The 22,508-nt window shown below is 52.9% G+C and overlaps 2 protein-coding genes across 8 annotated transcripts in view; one reads left to right on the top strand and one right to left on the bottom strand.

Annotated features, from left to right (window-relative positions):
• Positions 1 to 9,088, bottom strand: part of PATZ1 (POZ/BTB and AT hook containing zinc finger 1) — a 30,087-nt gene extending 20,999 nt beyond the window's left edge. For 2 of the 7 annotated variants that reach the window (XM_063315713.1, XM_063315714.1), the window contains exons 1-2: positions 7,198 to 9,080; positions 2,299 to 2,362 (exon numbers count right to left, since the gene is read on the bottom strand). In XM_063315713.1, the coding sequence (XP_063171783.1) occupies positions 2,299 to 2,362; positions 7,198 to 8,534 (1,401 nt within the window). In that variant the 5' untranslated portion in view covers positions 8,535 to 9,080. Of the gene's footprint in view, positions 1 to 2,298; positions 2,363 to 7,197 lie in introns of all 7 variants that reach the window. The other 5 variants (XM_063315716.1, XM_063315715.1, XM_063315719.1 and 2 more) reach the window with 4 other exon arrangements.
• A 3,690-nt stretch (positions 9,089 to 12,778) lies between these two features.
• Positions 12,779 to 20,883, top strand: DRG1 (developmentally regulated GTP binding protein 1). The gene is made up of 9 exons (XM_063315720.1): positions 12,779 to 12,883; positions 13,938 to 14,061; positions 14,492 to 14,667; positions 16,424 to 16,493; positions 16,798 to 16,967; positions 17,461 to 17,591; positions 18,036 to 18,203; positions 18,782 to 18,904; positions 20,222 to 20,883. Exons 1-9 carry the CDS (start codon positions 12,842 to 12,844, stop codon positions 20,319 to 20,321), a joined length of 1,104 nt encoding a protein of 367 aa, XP_063171790.1. The 5' UTR covers positions 12,779 to 12,841; the 3' UTR covers positions 20,322 to 20,883.
• The last annotated feature ends 1,625 nt before the right edge of the window (positions 20,884 to 22,508 follow it).

The following is a 22,508-nucleotide window of genomic DNA, read 5'->3' as shown; positions in this document are numbered from 1 at the left end:
ACCTCAAATGCCCCATTTCTACACTCTTAAGTGACTAAGAGTGTAGCGGCCTTATAGTTTCTGGGGCATCTGAGGGCTTTGGTCCAGCGCATGCAGCCACTATGTCAGGTAACCTGTGCTGGGATCCGGATGCAAGCCCTACTTGCTCTTGGATCTCCAAAGATTTTCATTCCCATCAAGCGTGATATCCTTCTCAACCCCCTGGCAGTCTTGAGATTGGGGGCACAGTTTTACAAGGAGCCCATCCCTCCTGTTGGATTTTGACGCTGACACACACACACACACACACACACACACAGAAATTGGTGCCTAGGTTTGCTCTAGGATGCCCCACAAAGTCACCATCTTGTTCCCAACACTTCTAAACATCTACATGAGACCACTGGAGCACTGAGGTGGGGGCCATCTGAATGCTGGTGAGACCCCATTGTGCTACTCCTTCCCCTCCATGAAAGGAAGCAGCTGATCCTCTTGACCCTGCCAAAGTCTGGCAGGGATGGACAAAGGAAAATAAACTCAGGTTAAGTCCAGACAAGGTGGAGATGCTGTTGGAGTGCAGCTTCTAGGATTGGGGTTCAGCTTGTTCTGGACTCCCTTGAAAGAGCAGATCAGCGCCCAGGGACCCCCTGGCTGTCTCTGAATTTACAGCTGATGACGATGGCAGGGAGTGGGTTTTGCACAGTTCTGTCTAACGCTCCGGCTGTGACCATTGGTAAAGTCAGCAATTCCTAGAAAGAGAACATACCCAAATGGGGCTGCCCCTGGAAAGCACCTGAACCTGGCTCTGACCCCCAAACAAGGTGAGGTGATGGGGGGCCTCCGGCAGCCTTTCTTGGTCATACAGCCCAACCCACGCCAGCTCCAGCACCTTCCTGAGCCAAACGCCATCCCTGAACAAGCCCACTGCCCTTCTGGCCGAGAGCCTGGCTGCAAACGTTCGCCTCTTCCACCAAGTAAAAACCTGCAGAGCCGTCCCACGTAAATTTCCTCCACAAAGAAACCTCCTAACATTTAACATGGTTAATCTCCCTGGAGCCAAATTAAAGTAATTTATCCTTTTCCATTTGCAGGGTTGCTTGGGGGGTGTTCCCTCTCCTCTGCCCTGGAGAGCTGAACAGCCCGTAGCCCAGGGCACTTCCAGAAGACTGACTGAGGCTGCAACATCCAGTGGCTACCACCCATGTCTAACAGAACATGCTAGGAACCCCACAGCAGCCTGAAATAATTCCCCATATTCTAATGCTTCTCAGTTTGGGCCTTTCTGAGAAACCCAAACCTGCAGCTTGCAATCCTCCCTATCTTGGCTTGATATCATATGTACTATTATTAATTCTGCCAAAAAATCCAAGAACAAAACCAGAGAATCAGAGAATGCTAAGCCCCCTTTAAGCCCAGTTCATCTCCACCGGAGTTCTGGGGCTCAACCAGCCTTCCCCCCACCCGCAGCACCCAGCAGATGGGTGGCTTTCACCTCCCACATTCTCAGCAACAGCAACACTGGGGCATTCTGGGAGCTGAAGCCCACCCGTCTGAGAGCATCCAGGCTGGGGGAGGCTGGGCTATACATGGTCAAACATACTTGACACGGGGGAGAGGAAAGCGGGGGGGGGGGGTGTTGCACACACGTGGGAAAGAGGAGGAACCCTGCAGCTGCAACAAGACCCTGGGGTATCCTGACAGCTGGACAAGAGTCTCAACGTTTGTACACTGCTTTGGTTTTAGCACAAAGGTTTTTTTTTTTTCAAATCTTATTAAGTCAAAAGAACAAAAGCTCTATTTTCAGGCTAACTACACAGGGATTAACTCAGTGCTCTTAAAATTCAATTGCAAACATTTAGGCAACTGGAAGGAAAACTCTGCACGTGCTTTGCCTGCTCCAGTTGTGCTTCAGCCAGAAGCCTTGCGAGAAAGCAAGAAAGAAGCAGCCAATTCCCAACCTGAGGCTCTGCTCTGTTCAGGCAGGGAGGGGACATCCAGCCAATGGTGTTCGGGGGCTAGCCAGAACTGCCCCCAAATCACGGTCAGCCAGTTCTTGGTGGACAGGCTGAAGAGGAAAAGGTGTGGGGAACTCAGCATCTAACTGGGAGAAGCCAAGCTGTAAAAAAAGGGATCCAAGGCTGGGGAGCAGGAAGGGTCTTCCAGGGAGGGATGGAGCTGGAAAAGCCAAAGATGACATCAGGAAGAGGACAAGGTGTCCAACAGCCTCTGGACTGCAAGGAATGGCCACCCAAGGGCTCCACCTTCACTGCAAGCACATTTATTATTAAGAGCACACCCACCCCACCCCAGAACACCTACCTGACATTTGTGAGGTCTCTCTGATGTGTGCACCTGCTTGATATGCCCGTTCAGGTGGTCAGGCCTTGAAAAGAAAAACAGGGACAAACATCACTAAGTCTGCAAGTTTGTTCCTTGGACACAAAGCTCAACCATCACACCCTTGTCAAGGTCTCTCCAGAAGTGAGGGAGGGGCAGCCACATTTACACACAGGCCATGCCCACCCCCCAATGTCCTGAAGAACAAGGCAGCAATCATGCCATGAGTGAACGCGAACTCCACAGGCTCCCAAGGGTACCAGTGGCCTCCAGACGGGGCTGCAGCCAGAAATGGTACGTTTGTTCTAGAGGAGACCTCCAGAGCCAGCTCAGCTGGGCCTGCATGTCCAAAGACCGACATGAAAACCCAGTGGTCCAGCCCTAGGCACCTTAAAGGACTCTGGTTCCCTCGACAGCCAGAAATCCCCAACAGGAGAACCTCATGCAGAAGGCCCACCTGCTTTCTGCCTGGCGTCACTCTCACTGCAGGCAGGTCAGGAGCCGTGGATGGCTGGGAGTCAGCCCTCCTACAATCGGCCCAGACCGGCAGCAGTGCAGTGGGGGCTCACCGGTGAATTTCTGCAGCCCCACTCTCCCCTGACAGCTCCATACTACAACCTCTCTCCTAAGTGTTCTTTTTATATCATGTACTTCTAAGAACTGCAGGGATTCCACACCACCTTCAGAGAGGCACTTCCCCTTTCCTCTCTCCCCGACCCCAAAAGTTCCTTTCTCAGCATCGTCAAAACAAATTGTTGCTTTTTTTTAAAAGCTCACATGCAAGCTTATGCAGATTATCAATTTAAGATGTAATGCATAACATTCCTTTTTATGTTCAAGCATCAGTTGGCGCCTTGAAGGATTTTAAAATATCTAATTATCATTTAACATTTAAAATCTTCCACAAGCTGTCTTGAGTGTCATCGCTCTGAAGGAGCATTTCTGCAACTTAGCAGGGAATCTGTTGCAGCCCACTGCAGAAACCATGTGATTCACTAGGGTCTGGAGAAGAAAAATGCCCGGAGCCTCCCAAAATATTGGGTCAAAAGGCAGGATAAAACTGTGGAATTCTTTGGAATGGTTCCATTAAGATAAACAACATGGAAGATTGTTGTGGGGCCTAGAGAGTTACTCAGTGAAAGAGCAACACTGCTACGGGATGCACACTTGTAAGGTGATCTGCTCCTGTAGGATCCGGATGCCTGGCTAGCCTAGCCAGGCCATCGCCTTCTGCTGGACTCTGCCCACTGAGTTCACCCATCAGTATCAACTGGACACACTACCAGGGAAGTGTGCACAGGACTGCCACCTGAAGGGACAATTGAGCATTTGGAGATCCCATTCAGTAGGCAATGCAACCACAAACCAGCTTATTTTTCAAGCATCACCAGATGAGTTGGAACAAGGGAGTCTTCCCTCCCCGCCCAACCCTGGTGGGAAGAAAGCCTGGCATTGTCTGAAACCCAGAAGTTGCTTGGAAACTAGATGATCCTCCCTGGCATTTCTGTCCTTGGCCATCTGCACACAGCTCAGTGAAATTCACCCACGGGAGGTAGACCAGAAGCTTACTGCAGCTATGGGCACCAGACTGGAGAGGCCCTTCTGGTAGCCAGTCCTGAGCTTGGCGGCCTCCACAGTCAAGCACGTCCTTCTTTCATGCACCAGCACAAGCCTAGAAACGGTCTTTTGGAAGCTCTTGATTAGAAAGCATGCAGGCTGTACACATTCCTGGGAAAACCAAGGATGGCCAGGGAAGGGTGGACTGGACTGAGCCCAAGATGGATAGCCATGAAGAGCAGTTTTCATCTATTAGGAGTGATAAAATTTCACAACAACCATCTCCATGCAGTGTTTGGGGTTCTTCTTGCACAGGGCAATTTTGGACATTAGAGTCAAAGGAAAACCTCCCTCTGTTCAGTGGAGGCTTCTCTCTTGCAGCTTGTTGGGACTACGTGATAAAACCTGACAGTTCAGCAGCGGGTTATCCACCGCCTTCTGCAGGGAGACAGCACTTCAAACCACCCGTGGGAAGACAACTTGGAGATGGTGAAGCACTTGCGTGTTTGTTAAGGAAATCCTCAAAGATCTCTCGTTACAACTTTTGTTGCTTCTTAAATTACGCCCCAAGTTCAAAGCTGGTGAAGACCTCTCTCCTTCTCTGTGAGTCTGGGTGCAAGACTCAGCCAGAAGACCCTCCGGCACTTTTGTGCGTTCCAGAAAGGGCAGATTTTGTGAGGCCCAAAATGCATTGGCCATGAGAAGGTTGCTGCCGCTCACGAGGTCTTACTCTCCCTCTGCCTTCATTGGGTTGCCAACCCCCAGCTAAGCCCTGTTCCCAAATGCTAATATAACTAAAAGGTTGCCGTAAAAGTGTTCCCCACACCGTGAGCTTTCCAGGTGCTGCGTGCCATCATGCAAGATCACACATGGGCACCATAGAATAATACCCAGATTAAAGACAGGAATCTCACCATCAAGATCCCAGGCGGTCTCATGCAGGAGGGCCCAAACCCTTTGGCCTTCTCACCTGAGGCCTTGATAATACCATACCGTAACGACATGGAAAGCTCAGGAGAGGCGGTGACCTCATTCCAACCACTAATGAAGAAACAGCATGGCTGGAATTGTGGGGGATCTTCCAGACTGCCACGGACACCTCCACAGAGCTGCTGAACCCCGGCTGATGTCCACTGTTCCCGTGCCTTTCTTCTAAAGACAGCAACCCTCAACCCACTTACCTGGAAGGAAGCCCTGCTAAACTCACTTTCACCTACAGGACTGCCCTTAAGGGGGCTTGCACAAGAGCCCTTCCCACTTATGGGCATCCAAACAGCCTAGAAAGATGCCCCTTCTTCAGAGAGCTGCAAAGATGCCAGGCCACGAGATACGGGGCTGCTCCCATCTTAGTTCTCCACGCAGAGGGCAACTCAAGAGTACACCACACGTTTTGCCCCACTTTGCCCAATGAAGTTGCCAAGCAACGCCCCCTGCCATCAGGCTCTTGGGAACGCCACTGCCATGTCTGAGGAGAGCAGGCCCACTGGGCTGATGGCCACATCCTGGCTCCCGATGCTCATTCGGTCAAAGGAAGGGAAGAGTGACCGTTAGCTCTGCAGAGACAGTGGGAGTGCCAGGAGAAGATGATGTCCCGCGCTGTCGCAAACGGCACGTCTGGGCTGAGATGCCACTCGGGCTGAGGCAGGAGGGGGTGCCGGTCCCTGACTGAAACACGGAGGACTCTTCAGAAAGGGGAGCCTTGCATGTGCAGGTCACAAGGTGCCCCAGTTGCCATCTTTCCTTGAGCTCCTCGTGCCAATGCAGATCAGGCGCGCCAGAAGGAAAAATAGCTGCTGGGCCACCTGGAAAAGGTTCCTAAGGCCGCCGGCTGCCAAGCAGGGCTACGGCATGGGTTCTGACCACCTGGTCCTAGGCAGATGTGCGCAAAACTCTTGCCAGGCTCAACGAGGCTCCTTTACTCCTAAGGGGTGGGTCCTGATCTGCTGGCTAAGTTGTCCTGCCTGGACAGGATGGCACTCAAGATATTGAAACAAAGTGAGATACTCAGATCAAGCATGAAAGCAGGAGGTTAATTAAAGAGGTTTCCCAACTCTTTCTCTCAGATCCACAATGACCTGGATTTGGCAAAGGATCTCACAAGAGGCACCCCCTAAATTGTCAGCAGTCCTTCCGTCAACCCCACTGACTCGGGGCTATCTGGGAATAGGGCAAGAGGTCTGCTTTGACCTGGCGCCTGCCCCTCACACAGGAGTGGAGAGAATCACACTGAGGCACGATTGGCGGGCTGCACAACACAAAGCCAAGCCCCAAATCCGTTTTGGCTCAGTGCGCAGCGTGACCTCGGCCACAGCAAATTTCTCCCTTTGGACACTAGCAAACGTCAGTCCTGCAAACCGGCCTCACAGGCCGGTCCTCTTGCCCAGACCGGTCCCAGTCTGAACCTGCTCTCGTAATCTTGGAAGGATTGAGTTCTAAAGCTGAGATAGCAGAAGAACAAGCACAGGGACGTTCCAATAACTTAAAAGCAGGATCTCCTCTGTAAAAATATTACTGATCCCACCAGCGGGGTAATCTGGATCTATACCTCTGCTCAGGAGAAACAGTGGGAAAATGCGACATGCAAGCCACTGCCGCCCACTGCCTATCAGACCATAATAGTACACTTGGAAAAAGAAATACAGAAAGAACAGGGGCCTTGTTGGGGGGGGGCGCACCGACCATCGAGCCATCCTCTTTTTCCCAGTGGACGTGCAGCCTTGAAATCCTGAAGAGGCTTCCTCGCACCCTTTAGGCTGCAACCCTGTGGAAGCCACTAACCTTAAGCTCAGCTGAAGAACAGGAACCGACTGAGAGAAAATGCAAAGAAGTTATCAAAGGTGAAGCCAGAACTGGGCAGTGCTTTGGATGCAACTCTAAAAAGGGGCTTTGCAGCACGTGGGGCCTGAAATTCTCTCCCCAGAAACTGAATCCAAAGCATCTTTGAGGAATCAAATCCACCAGCCTAGTTGCCAGGACCATGTGCCACAAAATGGCACAGTATAAGCCAGCCAGAGGGCCAGAGCATGGCGGTCCCCCTGCACATCTGGATGGCTTCCCCATCACGGAAGAGCTGGGAGGTGACATGGTCCAATTTGCTGCTGGGGGGACAGCCGTCCCACCCAGAGCGCTCTAGCCAGGGGGCTGACGTTGGGGGGGGGTGGGCTGGGGCCCCAGTGCCACTGCCAATAGCTGCTGCCTGCCTTCCTCAGCCTGCTGCCTCGGGGCAGGTTGGGGCCGTTGCTGCCCCAAGGTGCCCAGAGGGAGCCAGGCTGGGTAGCCTTTCAAATCCAGCATCTCTGAACCCAGCAGCGCCTCCTGTCTTACCTAGAGAAACCTTTTCCACAGCTCTGGCAAATGTAAGGCTTCCCCACCGAACCGTCATGGGAGCGAACGTGGTAGGACATTCGGTCTTTCCTCTTGAAACGCAGCCCGCACACAGGGCATGAGTACGGCTTCTCGCCAGAGTGCGACAGCTTGTGCCGGTTCAGGTGGTAAACATCCCGAAAGATCTTCCCACAGATCTCGCAAGCCACCTGCTTCCTTGTCCGGCTCCTCTTTCGGGGCGCCTCGGGGTCGTCCAGACCTGGCATCCCGTTCTCACTGAGCCTTGGGGGCGGGAGATCAATGTACCCCAACTGCAAGCTGGTCACCCCATGCTGAGCTTCATGCTGCCGGAGGCGGTTGGCATCCGTGAAGACTTTTCCACAGAGGCCGCACGGCAGGATGCCGGCATCCCTCAACCCCCCGGGGGCGCTGAACATCACCGAGTCCAAAAGGTTGGCCTTCCGGGGTCTCCCTCTGCCCCTCTTGCTGTTCAGCGAGGGGCCGGCGGTGCCCACGTTCTGGAAGGGTGAAGCCAGCAAGGGGGGCGAGAGGGGCCCAGCCACCATGGGCAGGCGGTCCACCCCCTGCAGGACGGGCAGCGAGGCTTGGGCAGCGGCGGCAGAGAGCACGGCCCGCGTGGCCTCATCCTCAGGCATGCCAGCGATCCCATTGCCGTTGGGCGCCAGCCCAGCACCGTTGGTCATGTCCAGCGGGAAGCCAAGGTCGGTGGCGGTGGCACCTGGGCGGAAGAGCATGACGTCCGGGCGGGCAGCGGGGGGCACCAGGATCTGCACGTTGGACTGCTTGATGACCTCCTGGCAAATGTCGATGACGGAGCGCATGAGCAGGAACTTGGCAGCAGTCATGAGCTCGGGGAAGCTCTCCAGGCGCACCACGATGCGCGAGGTGTAGGCGAAGTCCAGGATGTCCCCGAAGACCTTGGAGCTGATGGTGTGCATCTCCAGCTCGCGCGCCCCGCCGCCGCCGCCGCCGCCGCCGCCCGGGCCCACGGGGCCGACCCCCGCCTCGCCGGCGCCCCCCTCCGGCGCCCCGGCCCCGCCGCCCTCGCCGCCGCCGCCGCCCAGCCCCTGCGCGCTGAAGACCGACTCGAAGTACTCGCTGCAGGCGGCCAGCACGGCCCGGTGCGCCGGGAAGCTCTCGTCGCCCACGCGCAGCAGCACGTCGCAGAAGCGCCCGCCGTTCTTGCGCTGCTGGTTGAGGCTGTGCAGCAGGTCGGCGCTGTGGCGGCTCACCTGGTAGGTGTAGCAGCTCGGCGGGGGCGCGCCGCACGGGTTGCTGCTGTTGGCGGCGGCGGCCGCCTCGCTCACCCGCTCCATCGGGGCGGCCGCGGCGCCGCGCTTACCTGCCTGCTGTGCCCGGCGGCGGCCGGCAGGAGGCGCGCGCCCGCTCCCCCGTCGAGGGGCCGGGGCGCGCGCCCGTCAGGGAGGCCGCCCGCGCGCCGCCCGCGCCCTCCAGCAGCCCCGGGCCCGGCGGGGAGCGCGCGCCCGGCCGCCCGCCCGCCGCCCGCGAGGCCGGGGACGCGGCGGGGGCGCCCGCCACGAACAAAGGCCCGGCCGAGGCCGCCGCGGCAGCAGCAGCAGCAGCGCGGGGGGGGCGCCGCCAGCAGGCCCCGCCGGATCCTTCTCCCCGAGCCCGGGCGGGCCGACGGGCGGGCGGCCGCGGCGGAAGCCTCGGCGAGTCGCTCTTCTCCGCCGTCGGCGCGGAACGGCGGGCGCGGCGCGGGGGGGCTCCCTCCTCCCTCCCTCCCTGGGTGTGCGTGCGTGCGTGCGTGCGAGTGTGTGTGTGTTTGCAGAGGAGGAAAGATGGCAGCGGCTGCACTTCCTCTTGCACTTTCACCCCTGGGGGGGAGGAAGGGGAGGGGGCCGTCCCCCTCCCCACCCCCCCCGCCGCGAAAGCAGGCCGGCCGCCGCTCCGGGGCCGCCGCGGGGCCGCCCCCCGCCGCCGCCTGCCCCCGCGCCCCGCCCCGCCCGGTGCACCGGCCCCCCCGCGCCGCCGCCTCTCCGGCCGCCGACGCGCTGCCCCCCCCCGCTTCCTGCCCCCCCTCCCTGCGCCTCCGCCAATGCGAGCGCGGCCACGGGCGCCGCCGCCCCCCGCCCGGGGCTCCTGCCGCGGCGCCCGGCCGCCCCGGCGCTCGCTTCCAGCCTCCGGGCAGCGGGGCCGAGACCTCGCCCGGCCCCTGGGAGCAGAGGCGCCCCTCCGCGGCCTGGGAGTCCCTCTGGCGCGCCCGCCCGCCGCTTCTGCGCCCCGAGCGCCCCAGGGCAGAGCCCCTCTGTAGCCGGGCCGGAGGGACCCGCTAGACCGGGATGGGGCTTGCTTGACCGTGAAACTCCCGGGCAGCCAGACGTGGTTCGTGTTTGACCGCGGATTTTCAAACAGCTCTTAGGGAGAATAAACAGCCCCCCGGGGCATCCTTGTCATTTTTCCTGCCCAGGGACTGTCAGGATGTTTCCTCGCCTGCCTCAGTCCCTTCTGTCCTTCCTCTCCTTCCTCTCTCAGGGCAGCATTGTCTCCATGAAGCATCTGTTGCCATGGCACCAGCATCCACATTTCCTACCTCTTGGAGAAGAGGTGCCCCAAAGATTGCCAGAGTGTGCAGACTGCCCGGGCCACCCCGGGGGCCCGACTTTGCCATCCTTGCACTCTGGGGGTGCTTAGCCGGCTCAGGGCCGGGGCCTGCCAGGCAGCATCTCCTGTGCGGAAATCGCCCTCAGGGTGGACAGTGCTGCATCATCGCTGGGCACTACCTGTGGATGTGTGTATCTGGGGGCCATTCCCTTGAAGGTGCATATTAAAGTCACAAAGCAAGAGCCTGGCAGCCACAACGCATGAGCAAACGTAGACAACCAAAGGGGTTGCAACCCCATTGATGCTCTGCTGGGAGGGGGGCTGGTTTGTTTGCACTCCCCAAGTCAAAGTAAGCTGGGCCTCTCTGGGGGCACCCAGCTCAGCTGCTTTCAGGTGGCTGGTCAACCCTCAGGACTGCTGCTTTGGCTCAGCGAGCGCTGGCAGTGCGGCTGTTCTGGGGAGCATCCCCCAATTGCAAACCCACCCCTTGCCCCCCAAGGCTTGCCTTTCTATCTTGGTGTTAGTCCCCCACCAGCAGGAAGAAAACACCCCCATCCGCAGAAGGGAGCAGCTGGGCAGCAGGCTCTCCCAGGGTGCTGATGCCTTTGCAAGGGGGCTCCCGAGAGCCCCTCTACCAGGGCATGGCAGCAGGAAGGAGCCTGCACGGGCAGAGGCTGGCACCTGTGTGCCCCTCACCCCTTGGTTCACAGGCCTTTTGACTGCACAGCACGCTGAACTTTCCTCTGCCTCACTGCTTGCATCTTAGCCATTAGTCTTTGGCTTAATGTGTTCAGTGAAACCAGGTTAGTGGTACACAAATGTAGTCTGGCTGAGTTTTGCATCCCTTTAAGGCAGAGAGTGTTTTATTGCCTACTGTGTGAATGCTCCCATGATGGTTTATTAACCATGGTTTATGGAATACCATGTGGCACATGTGGAGATCTGGACATGATTTCCTATTAAAGTTTTTGGATTTTAGCTGTATTTGTTCATTTTGCTTTGTTGTTTATTTATTGTATGCCACCCAGAATGGCTATGTTTGAGTTGTGTGCCCGCATAGATTCTTTAAATCGATCCCAAGCGATGTTCTAGCAGCATAAGTTCAGTCCCATCTCAGCAATATGTACCCCACCAGCAGAGGCGTGCCTGGAAATACATCAGAATAGAAGTTGTAATTTTCCCCCATTCCCAGTTGGGTTACTTGAATTAGAGGGTTGGATCTGGAAACTCAAGACACCCAGAAACCTAATTGGGACTTTTTCAGAGAATTGAGCAGTCAAATGACATCCAAAGTAGCTGGAAAGCTCAAAATAGCCTTTTCCACAGTTTGCCCTGAATTGTAGGCTTATTTATTTATGTTCTTTGTGCATAGTTTATTGAGTGTCTCCTAAATAGGTAGGATTTAAATTGAATTATCATTATTACTATTATTTTTATATTATCTGTTTAAAATAAGCTGCTTTATATATACCCTAGGGTAGCGTTTCTCAACCTTGGCAGGTTTAAGAGGTGTGGACTTCAACTCCCAGAATTCCTCAGCCAGCCACTGCCCTAGGGTATATTCATGAATAGCAATGACCATTTTCAAAGCGCACCATAAACTCACTTGATTAAGCCAAGCGGCAGAAACATCTTCCTCTGGTGCTGGAAGGGTGTCGTTTTCCAGGTTTCCTTGAACCCTTCTGGGTGCTTCCCATGGAAGTAAATGCCTTTGTTCCTTTGGGGGGGACTGAAGCTTGGCACCCCACTCAAGCACCTTTATCAGTTTATTAAAGGAACATGAAAAAGAGATTTTGCCGTTGGTCCCCAAGCCAATCGAAGACAGTATCTGTAGCCCAGGGTTGGGAGCATCAAGGACTCCACGGTCCCCAAACCGCCAGTGTGCAAAGGGCAGTGCTCTGGTGAAGGCTGCGTGTTCACGCGTGGCCTGCGTCGGGTTTTGGAGGCCTGTGAGAGCAGGGTCTGAGCAGCCACCACCAAAGCGGCCCTGGCAGGGCCCTCCCTCCCTCGTGGAGGCCACGCGTCCAGCGACCTGGGCCTCAGGGCTCTTGCCAGGCATGAGCTGGACTTGCATTTGGGAGCCGGGATGCTTCTTGGCAGCAGGTGCTGCGAGTTGACTTGAGCGTGGCTTGGTTCACTCACGATGCTTACCCCCGTTGGGCACCCACGGACTGGCAACGAGCCATGCCACGAAGCGGTTCAAGGGCCCCTGCGAGACGGACCCCGGTGTGGCCCTGCCGGAGCCTTGCCCCACACCCGCTTTCTTCCCTCCCTGTTGGGACCTTGGCGACGGGTTTGTAGCGCTCGTGTGAACGGGCCCTAAGCGGCTGGAGCCCCGAAGCGGGGACTGCTTGAAAGTCCGGCAACTGGAAACCTGCGACCCACCGTCGGGGGCAGCCTCCGCATGACCTGCTGACCTTGGTTAACCCAGCCCGGTGCCCCGGGAGCGCCCCAGTTTCCCGGCTTCACCCCGCACAGAACTGGCCCCGCTCATCGGCTCCGCACAACGCACGAGCAGCGCCTGAATTCTGCGGCCGGCGCAGCGGCGGGGTCGGGGCGGGCGCGGGACACGGCCTGCCCCCCGTTGGCGAGGGTCGTCCGTCCCTCTACCCCGGCCGCGGAGGGAGAGGCCGCCCGGGGCCCCCGAGGGTCGGCCCGCGGGAACGGGAGCGCCGCGCTGCCCTCCGCGGGGGGCCGGGGGAGGGGGCTCGCTGCCCGTTTGCCGCCGGAGAGGAAACCGAGCGCGCCCCCGAGCAGAGCGAGGCGGCGATCCGCCGCGGCTCCCGCTCTCGGCTCCAGGGGGCGCCCTTAAGTGGCGTCGGCGGAAGGGCTGGGCGGCCGGGTCCCGCTCTGGCCTCCACGCTCTATCGCACCTTCCCGCCCTGCGTCACGGGAAGCGCGCGGAGTAGCCGTGCGCAAGCCAGGCGGGTCAATTCTCGTTCTCTTCTGCTCCGCCCCCCGCAGGGCTTTTGTCGGAAGTCGCGCGAGAGTTGCCTTGTGCGCATGCGCGGCTGCAGCCCCGGGGAACGAGCGGTCAGAAGGCGCCGCCGCCGCCGACATGAGTACGACGTTGGCCAAGATCGCCGAGATCGAGGCGGAGGTAATGGAGGACCGAGGGGCTGCTTGCGTCTGCAGGGAGGGGTGGGGGGAGCCGTGACGTTCCGGGGGAGCCTTCCGCACAGCGGCAGTCTACCTCCCTGATGCCGGTGGGGTGGAGGCGAGTGAGGCGCCGTCTCAGCTCTTCTGGCGCCGGCCGGTGGAACTCCTCGCCACAGCGCCCGCCGGCCTGGTGCGGAGCCTGGCCTGCCCCGCGGGAGGAGCCGCGCTGCCGCCTCTCCGTCGGCGTCAGACACCCCCCGCAGGGCTGTGGGGAGGAAAGGGGGGAGCCCCGCGCGGTCGGCCCCGGAGGCTGCTGCGCTCGCGCGGGTCGATGGGGCTGGTCGCCTCTGGGCTTGAGAGCAGCTGGAACCCAGGGGGTGCTGCCTGAAGGCGTCCCTAAACGAGGCAGACCAGACAGTGCACTTGGCCAGGAGCTGCCTGGGGGTCATAAAGAGAAGAACAAGGCGATTATTTTTATAATTGTTATTATTTATTCCTCCTTTTATGATCAACTGAAGGTGGTGAACATTCCTAGTGCTCCTTCCTCCTCCTATTTTCCCGAAAACAACAATCCTGTGAGGTGGGTTCAGCTGAGACAGAGCGACTGGCCAAGGTCACCCAGCCGGCTTTCGTGCCTAAGGCGGGACTAGAACTCACCCTCTCCTGGTTGCTAGGCCAGCCCCTTCACTGCCACACCAGACTGGCTCTCTCATAACCAGAAAACCCAAACCCACCACAGTGGCCTTTTCCAGCTCTTGGGCCACCATCCATTAATTCGCAGGGAATGGTTGCCAGGCTGGAAACCGAGCCTTGGGTCGGCGATGAGCTTTGAGGTTTGTAAAATGGTGCAAACTTTCCTGAACCACCTCTTCACAGAACGTGCGTGTTGCTCTTTCCACCAATAACCGAAATACTTTTCTGCCATAATAGACAGGCCCGTCTTTCATAAGCTCGAGAGGCCAAGGAACACTGTTGGCCCTGCCATCTCTCCCACAGTCCTGGGCTTTTGTGGAACAGATCGACTGCTGGCTCTGAGTGTGTATTCTCTGTTCCAGATGGCTCGCACACAAAAGAATAAAGCCACGGCCCATCACTTGGGGCTGTTGAAGGCCCGTCTGGCCAAACTGCGTCGGGAGCTGATTACGCCAAAGGGAGGTGGAGGGAGCGGACCTGGAGAAGGTGTGTGTGCATGTAAACTCATTCGGGTTTGGGTATATCATACCCACACAATTTTGTCAGCTGGCATGTGAAGATTGCCAGCCTCATACTAGTATAAATTGTCATGAATTATACAAAGTGCATGAGTATGTTCCTGTTGCTTTGTTTGAACAACTTATGTGAAAGGTGCAGAATTTTAAATTAGTTGGGCTTTATAATGCATTTCTCTACTTGCTTCAGCAGCTAAGTACCAGGCTGTCATTTGGGGATAGATTTGAGGAGTGGGTACCCAACATACTGGAGGGGAGGGACAGTTGTGGGTCGGTTAACCTTTCTCTTGCTCAAGATGATCCCAAGGTGGCACAAACAAAGATGAATTCTCTGCTTTGGCTTTCCTGGCAGAGGCTTCCTGGGGCCTGTCAGTTACTCTGAATTAATGATCACTTTGTAGGTTTCGATGTTGCAAAGACTGGCGATGCCCGAATTGGTTTTGTGGGCTTCCCTTCAGTGGGGAAATCTACTCTGCTGAGCAACCTTGCTGGTGTTTACTCAGAAGTAGCTGCCTATGAGTTCACTACCCTAACCACAGTTCCAGGAGTAATCCGGTACAAAGGAGCCAAAATACAGGTGAGGCTATGAAGCCAAGGTTTGTGCCTGTGCGTGCCTCTTACGTCACACAGAAGTGTATCTACACTAGCGAGGACGACCAGAGCCGTGGAGGTGCATACGTCACAGGTGCCTCACAGCTTTGAGCCTTGGGCGTACAAAGCTTTCTTTGCTGGTTCACCTACGGGCGGATCTGTGACGACTCTAGGAACTTGCTCTGTATGTAAGTCAGACTGTGGTGTGTGGCAGGGTAGGCAACTTGTAGCTCTCTGATTTTCATAAACTACCAAGCCAACCTTAGCTGATATTTAGAAAAAAAACCTAAGCATGGTTGACACATAGATAGGAAACCGTTACAAAATCACAAGACTTTCGACCAGCAGGAACAATTTGGATTGCTTGATATTGGGGTATGTTTCCCAATAGAATTACAAGCAGTATCTCTCAAAGACTGGGAAGAGCACAGCTGAAAGGTGCCTTTCAAACCTGATCTGGAGGACTTTAAATTGAATCCTGGGGCGGGAGGAGAACCCCCCTCCCCCAGCAAATACTGTGATCCCTGGGACTATAAGGGTAGGCAGAATGTGCCAGTACCAATGAGCACACAGATACTGGAAGGAATAGATCGAGTCGCATGATCCATGGGTAGGGTCTCTCTGCAGATTAGAAAACCATTGGGGATGCGCAGGGAGCTTTCCCCTGAGCTGTGAATTAAAAGGGATGTTACAGGGAAGAGAAGATGGGTGTAATCACCCATGAGGAATACCAGACAGTAGTGGGTACCTGCAGAAAGAAAGAAAGGTTAAAGTGCAAAAGGAACTTAGGCATAGGGCTCTTTTGTCAGCAGGAAAGGAAGGGAAATGCAGTGGTCCGTGTACTGCTAAGAGAAGATGGTAAAACAGGAACAGGGGAATGGATCAGTGAGGTGTACAGCGGTGCCTAAAAGTTTGTGAGCCCTTTTGAATTTTCAGTATTTCTGATAAATATGACCTAAAAGTGATCTGTTCTCCACACAAGTCCCAAAACTAGAGGAAGAGAACCCAATTAAACGAGTCAAAAACATTATACTTGTTCATAGATTTATTGTGGAAAATGATCCAAAGCTACATGAAAACCACCCCCCTCCCACTGGCAGGGCCAGCTACTGTATATAAACAGAGTGCAAAGCCCACCCTCACCAGCACCGATGATGATACCTGGTTGGGTCATGAAATTCTGCAAGCGAACAGCCAAGCTCAGAGAGCACCCAGGACTCCACCATTAAGATGAACGGCCGGAGGCATTACGTTGTTTTAATTACTGAATTAAAAGAATGGGTTTAATGGGTATTTGTCCCTTGTTCAGTTTGTTCAGGTATATCTGCCAGCTATATATGCCAAGCTCAGTTTTGAAAGATTCAAGCACTTAAGACTTTTTCATGATATTCCAGAGTACTGAGGTTTCTTTTTCAGATCATAAATCCATCCAAGGTTATTTCCTCTTGACAGTAATAGAGCAGAATAACTTTGGTATCTGCTCCCAGATCACCACAAAGCAAGTAATTCGCTAGGATTTCAACACACACTTTCACACTGTTGTCAGTGAGGTTGAGAATTTTGTAGGTTGCTAAGTAGAGTTGTGGAAGCCAATCCTTGGTGGAGAATAATGCAGTGGGTTCTGAAAACGGGTGGTTTTCTGATGGTCAGCAAAGTGTTGAGGGGAAAACACCCAGTTAAGTTAGACTATCAGGCTTCTCCACATCTCTAGTTTCTGAGTTGTTTTTCCACAAACTTTGCAGCTTCTCGATTTACCAGGAATTATTGAGGGTGCCAAAGACGGGAAGGGCAGAGGTCGCCAGGTCATTGCAGGTAAGTGCTGGTGGCTCAAGGGCAAGAAGGGAGAGTAGGATTGGCTGGTGAGGCAAAGAGAAGAGGTGCTGTTGGCATTGCTTCTGATCCCAAGAGTGTTGCCTTTTCATATAAAGTAGACACGTGGCTTTTTCTTGCTTCCTTGAGTTGCATCTGATTAAAAATACATTTAGTTTATTACTCTGGCTTGAGATAGGAGATTACATGGACTGTGCAGTTTTTGGTTGAGATTCCGACACTTTACTTTTGGCTTTTTAGAAGAGGCTGACAGAAAATGTTCTCAGGTCCTCCCCTTTCTTCTCAGTTGCCCGAACCTGTAACCTTATACTGATAGTCCTGGATGTTCTCAAGCCTCTGGGACACAAGAAGATAATTGAGAGTGAGTTGGAGGGCTTCGGGATACGTTTGAACAGCAAACCTCCCAATATTGGCTTTAAGAAGAAGGACAAAGGAGGCATTAACCTCACAGCCACAGTAAGTATAGGTGTGGACAGGATGTTTCCTACCTTGCTGTGCATGGGAAATCTGGCCATTTGCCATACCTGAAGAAATGTTTGGACGTGATCTCTGGCAACAGTCCCTGATTCCCAACAAGGCCTCCCTCTGAAGTGCAGCTGAAGATGTTGGCTCAGTTGTGACACCGGGGAGTGGCCTTTCCTTGATGAGATAGGAGGAGAAGCAGGCCTTCCTCTTTGTCCAGGAGGCTTTCAGCACCATGGTTGGGGCTCTGGGAAGGATATGATCCTCCACTTCAGGTCCTCGTCTCCATGGCTTCTGTATGGCATCCATGCCATCTGGGTGTGCTGTGGCCATCATCTGTCCTGAGCAGGGAAGCTCCACATCAAAAATTGCCAATTGACTCATGAAGCCCTTCCTGCCATACGGTTAGCGTCAGTGTGCTCCCCTCCTGACCCAGTCCCTATTGTGGGTCTGCAGAGTTTTCTTAATTAATTTTTTGTTCAATCAGTGTCCTCAGAGCGAGCTAGATATCGAAACCGTGAAGAGCATCTTGGCCGAGTATAAAATTCACAATGCTGATGTCACCCTGCGGAGCGATGTGACTGCAGATGACCTCATTGATGTGGTTGAAGGAAACAGGTAGTGTCCATGGGCTGATGAAGAAGAGGTGCAGTGGAACCTCTGGGGGCTTGTCTTTTGTTATGTGGCAGGGAACTGAGGGTGCCTTACAACATGGCTGCTCTTTTGACAGATACCTTGTGGGAACAGCCTCCTCCACTCCAAGAGCCTTGCTTTTGGCTCTTGTGATTGGTTCCAAGTGCAGGGCATTGTTCAAGGAATGAGTCTCAGGTGCTGTGGAAATGGCAGAGGCCTACCTTTGCTTTCCAGCAGCTGAACAAATGCCAACGCTTGCTACTTGTTAGGGCTATAGTAAATTGGCTGGCTATAACTTACAAGGCAGATTCCTTGCTCTCCCTGCTTTGTTACTGAAACTACCTGGAATTGGAAGTCTCCTACCCTTCAGGAAGATAGGAAGGACCTCTGAATCTTTTCAATTGTTTGCTCACTTCCTCATCCTTGCAGAGTTTACATCCCATGCATTTATGTGTTGAACAAAATTGATCAAATCTCCATTGAGGAACTAGACATCATTTACAAAGTGCCCCATTGTGTTCCAATCTCTGCTCATCACCGGTGGAACTTTGATGACTTGCTGGAGAAAATCTGGGACTACCTCAAACTTGTGCGAATGTAAGTTTTGCTTTGTCAGAGCTCAAAATGTATTTCATTCCTTAAAAATGCTCCATAGTGTCAATTCCCCCTCCTGCTCAACTCAGAAATCTCAACTCTATCTTCTTGATCCTCAGTGTTCCTGGTAATTCTCTGGTGTCCAGAATTTTGGTAGTTTTTCAGATATGCTGGACTGCAGTCAGAAAAATTTTGTACGTATTGGAATCATTCAATTATGTTCTGTAAAAAAAGTAATAGTCCGACCCATGATATTTTTAGGAATCAGAATGAATTTTTTCATGAACTGTTGGAGGACATGCTCCAGCACAAAACCCAGCATATTTATGTGTAGAAAATGGGTATGTCGTGGAGAAGATCACCTTAAATTCTTTTTCACTGACAGGCAGCTTTTTTTCAGGTGGGAATTATTTCAGGCTAGAGCGGCCTTCCTTCCTGCTCCCTTGCTTGTGGTACCGCTTTAGGTTAACCACTTTGTTTGTAGCCATGGCAGAGTAAAGAAGAACAATCTTGGTTAGACGGGGGTCTTGTCTGAAAGCAAGGATGCTTTATAAAGGAACCTTCATTGTGTTCAATTACAGTTACACTAAACCGAAAGGGCAACTCCCGGATTATACCTCCCCGGTGGTATTGCCTTACTCTCGGACTACAGTGGAGGATTTCTGCACGAAGATTCATAAAAACCTAATCAAAGACTTCAAGTAGTGAGTATTGGCTGGACTAGAGCTGGGAGCTGCAGCCACTGCTTCTGCCCCGGTTCCTCCCCAGAGTGCCCGAGCTGTCTGTGAAGGAGGTGGAGGTATTGAAAGCTAAGCCACCCACCCAAATGCTTTGTTTAAATCAGGATATACCTTACCTACAACATTCCCCTAATCTGTGAAGGAAGTTATCTGGTTTTTAAAGAAAAGATAAGATTAATGCAGCATGATTTTTTTCTTAACAAAGCCATGCCAACTTGTATTGTTTTCCAAGGTTCAGTTGGTTTTCAGTCCAATTCTAGGATTGGCTCTAGAATTTTCTCAGGTCTTGTAAGATTTATTGTTCTGTAATTTGCCAGATCTTACTTTTTCCTCTTTGAAGATGGGGACAACATGTTTGCTTCTGTCACATGGTACTGCTTTGTTATCTGCTAAAATTCTGCCATTTTCTCCGAGCAGCTGATATATTCTTTTGTTCTCCTTTTATTTTGAGCTTATCTAAAATACATCTAAAGAATTTTCAGCATCCTTCTCTGCTCTCACCTCATTCTTATAATCCCATTAGCTTCTCCTCCCAGGAAATTCTATCTGCCATTGCTCTGAGGTTATTAGAATTCATTGTTTTGAAGTCCAAGATAGGTATTTGACCTCAGTTTCAGTTTTCCTTAATGTTAATCCTTTAGCTTTTCCTGTGAGTTTACATTTGCTGCAAGTGTACAGCAGGCTGTTTTTAGGCAGGCAAGCAAAGATGCTGCAACTACTGTGGGTCATTGTTACAGGGGCTGATCTTGACTTTGGGGCAAAAGTTGGTTAGGGATTTCTCCTAAAACCTCAAGCTCCTGATATTTTTCTGTAGCTGCTTGCTTGGTGAGCTTGCTCCCTGGCTGCAAATACAGCCTCCCCATGACCCAGTGGATCCAGACTTGCGTCTTGTTAGCATTTTGCTGTACATCACCCCTGCATCTTCAGGTGGTCTTTGCTGGTGATTTCAGGTAGATGCTGATCAGCATAAGAGAAAGAATTTCAGCATGTGAGTTTCCAGCATGCCTGACACCTCCCTACCAGATCAGAATGGAAGCAGGGCGAGACAAACCACCAGGAAAAAAAAAATTCACCCAAAGAAAATAATTGTTTTAGTCCCAGAAACAGCAGACTGAAATGAACACAAATATATTTCACCCAGCAATGCCTGGCTGTTATTTCAGAACAACAGGATCAAGGGAATGAATTTAGTAATGAAATTATAGATGGTCACATGGGGAGCCTGATGCAAATCTGCATGAAAACGCTCTGCTTTAACTGTTTCTTTCTTTTTTTTCCCAGTGCCCTTGTGTGGGGCTCATCTGTCAAGCACAACCCTCAGAAAGTGGGAAAAGATCATACTCTGGAGGACGAAGATGTCATTCAGATAGTGAAGAAATAATAATAAAAAAAAACCTCTGGCCCATCAGTGACTCCTTTCAAAAAAGAGTAGATTATAAAACTTCCCTGGCTTGCCAATGGTTAAGTGGATGTGAACACCACCATGCAAGTTAGCTTATGGGCTGATTAAAATCTGTTTCCTGAGGGAGTGGGGATCACTGCAGAGACCTGGCTTTGTACTGCTGTTTAATCGAGCCACACTTTTGCCCTGGGAAGAGCCCAGGCAGTGGAGCCTTTATGCTGCCAACATAAATTAGACTGCTGATAGCTACAAGGATGAAAATGTACAGCCCTCCTTCATTACAGCATGTGGACATGTGTATAAGGGTGGTGCTGCTGTCCGTGTCACTGATTGATGTAAATAAAGCCGCCAGGCGAGAGCTGGGGGAGGATGTTCACAACGAAAGTGCTTAAGTGTTGGTTTGAAAGAGGCAGGGCTGAAGTTTAATTCTTTCAGCATGTTAAGATTCTGCAGGATTGCAGCTGACATCAAGAAAATTAGGTTCACTAAAAACAGAATTTGTAAAGAAAGCACCAAAAGAAAATCAGTGTCAAATCTTTCTGGAAAACAAGGAACTTATTCATGGAATTATTAAAGCTGATCATAAAGGTTTCACCCAGTTCAGCAGTGGCTTTCTTATAAACCCTAACCCTCCATGGAGCACCTTGCAATGGATGGTGATAGGGGAATTGGTTATTGCAGGGACATCTTGCTCTCTGTAGGCCTGCAGCTGCTCTACCTACCCATTCAGCATAGCCCAAGTCCAGGAGGACTTATGTCATGGAGTAGTGTCACACCATTGGGAGCCAACCATTGAGCTCATGGAGAACTCTTACGTACCGTTTTCCTAGGGTTCAGCTTGTCCCATCCCGTCCAAGCCCAATAGCTTCCATTTGGTTTGGCAGCATCTCCAAAGTGGTCTAGGGTGGTGATACTCAGTGTGTTGATACTGCATCGTGAACTGACAAGCTCTCCCAGCAGCTTTATGTAAGCATTAAAAAGGTGGGGAGAAGCCTGAACCCCATAGAACTCCGCAAGGGAGTGACCGGCTGGCCTGCCTCTCCTTCCCTGCCACCACCAACTGGGATCAGTTGCTAAGGAACGAGTACTGCCTCCAATCCCAAACCTTCATAGATGGTCCAAAAGATACCATGGTGGCCAGGATCAGAGGTACAACAGGATTGGGAGATGCATAACACCCTTCTGCCCCCCAACAGTCATTGGCCAGATTGATCTTTCCATCCCATCTCTGGGTTTAGGTAATCCACTTTTTCTACAGCACTCTTAGCTGGCCTTCCACCACCACCACCCCCAACCTTGTCCTGGAAGGCAAAGTTGGAGACCCGGCAATGGTCATCAAGTATAGGTGGCTCCAGGGAGGGCCTCTTAAGGAAGGGCATCCTTCAAGCTTGCTGGCATCAACCCCTCCCACAATGACATGGTTAGTATGGCTTGTGGGGAGGGAAGGAACGTGCCAGTTAAATAGTTTGGTCAGAGGGTGGAGTACGTTTGTAATGGAGTGTGTGCTTTCCCAGCAGGACATGTAATGAGCTGGCTCCTTAAACTCTCCCAATGCCATCCCTGCTGTTGCGGCCTCCCCAAGAAAGGAAAAAGAGGTCAGCCCCACTGTAGACTAGACCAAGAAACCAGCTCCACAGGAATGCTGAAGTTACTTAATATTGCCCCCTTCCCCCAATACTCATGCTAATTAGGGGTGTGTGTGCCTGAGCCATTTTCACATTCCTTCTGCTTGTTTGGGACTTAAGCCATGTTTTTCTCCTTGTCGCTTTGGCAACATATCTGGCCTCTCTCAGCCAAGGTCACCTTCCTTACTCTTTATCAGGGGACTACCAGGAATTCTGCAGGCGCATTAATTTGAAGCTAATTTTCCAGGGATGAGAACACATCCAGACACAAATAATACTGATAGAACAAAATCAGATCAATGGTACAAGGAAACAGCTAAAACCAATGTTACAATTTTCAAAAGTTCCTACATCGCATCTAGCTCTGTATTTCTTCAGTTAGCCATTCCATCTGGTTCTTTGGCCCCTCTTCAAATTGGGATGAGTTTCCTACGTGGCAGAAGTGAGATTGGGAGGCCCTGATGGATGGCAAAAGAACCAAGGCCTAGTACAGCACCAACTTCAAAGCTCAAGGAAACCCTCCTTCTGGCTGATGCTGCTC

The sequence above is a fragment of the Candoia aspera genome, chromosome 15, assembly GCF_035149785.1.
Source record: "Candoia aspera isolate rCanAsp1 chromosome 15, rCanAsp1.hap2, whole genome shotgun sequence".
In the NCBI taxonomy this organism is placed as follows: domain Eukaryota; kingdom Metazoa; phylum Chordata; class Lepidosauria; order Squamata; family Boidae; genus Candoia; species Candoia aspera.
Note: the sequence above shows the minus strand (reverse complement) of the source record. Positions and strands in the feature narration are given on the sequence as shown.

What these genes read in the sequence shown, in the direction of transcription:
- DRG1 (XM_063315720.1), top strand. Translation starts at nt 12,842, where the DNA reads ATGAGTACGACGTTGGCCAAGATCGCCGAGATCGAGGCGGAG. An exon ending in AGGTCGCCAGGTCATTGCAG is followed by an intron (nt 16,494 to 16,797) that starts GTAAGTGCTGGT and finishes CTTTCTTCTCAG; the next exon opens with TTGCCCGAACCTGTAACCTT. An exon ending in TACCTCAAACTTGTGCGAAT is followed by an intron (nt 18,204 to 18,781) that starts GTAAGTTTTGCT and finishes GTTCAATTACAG; the next exon opens with TTACACTAAACCGAAAGGGC.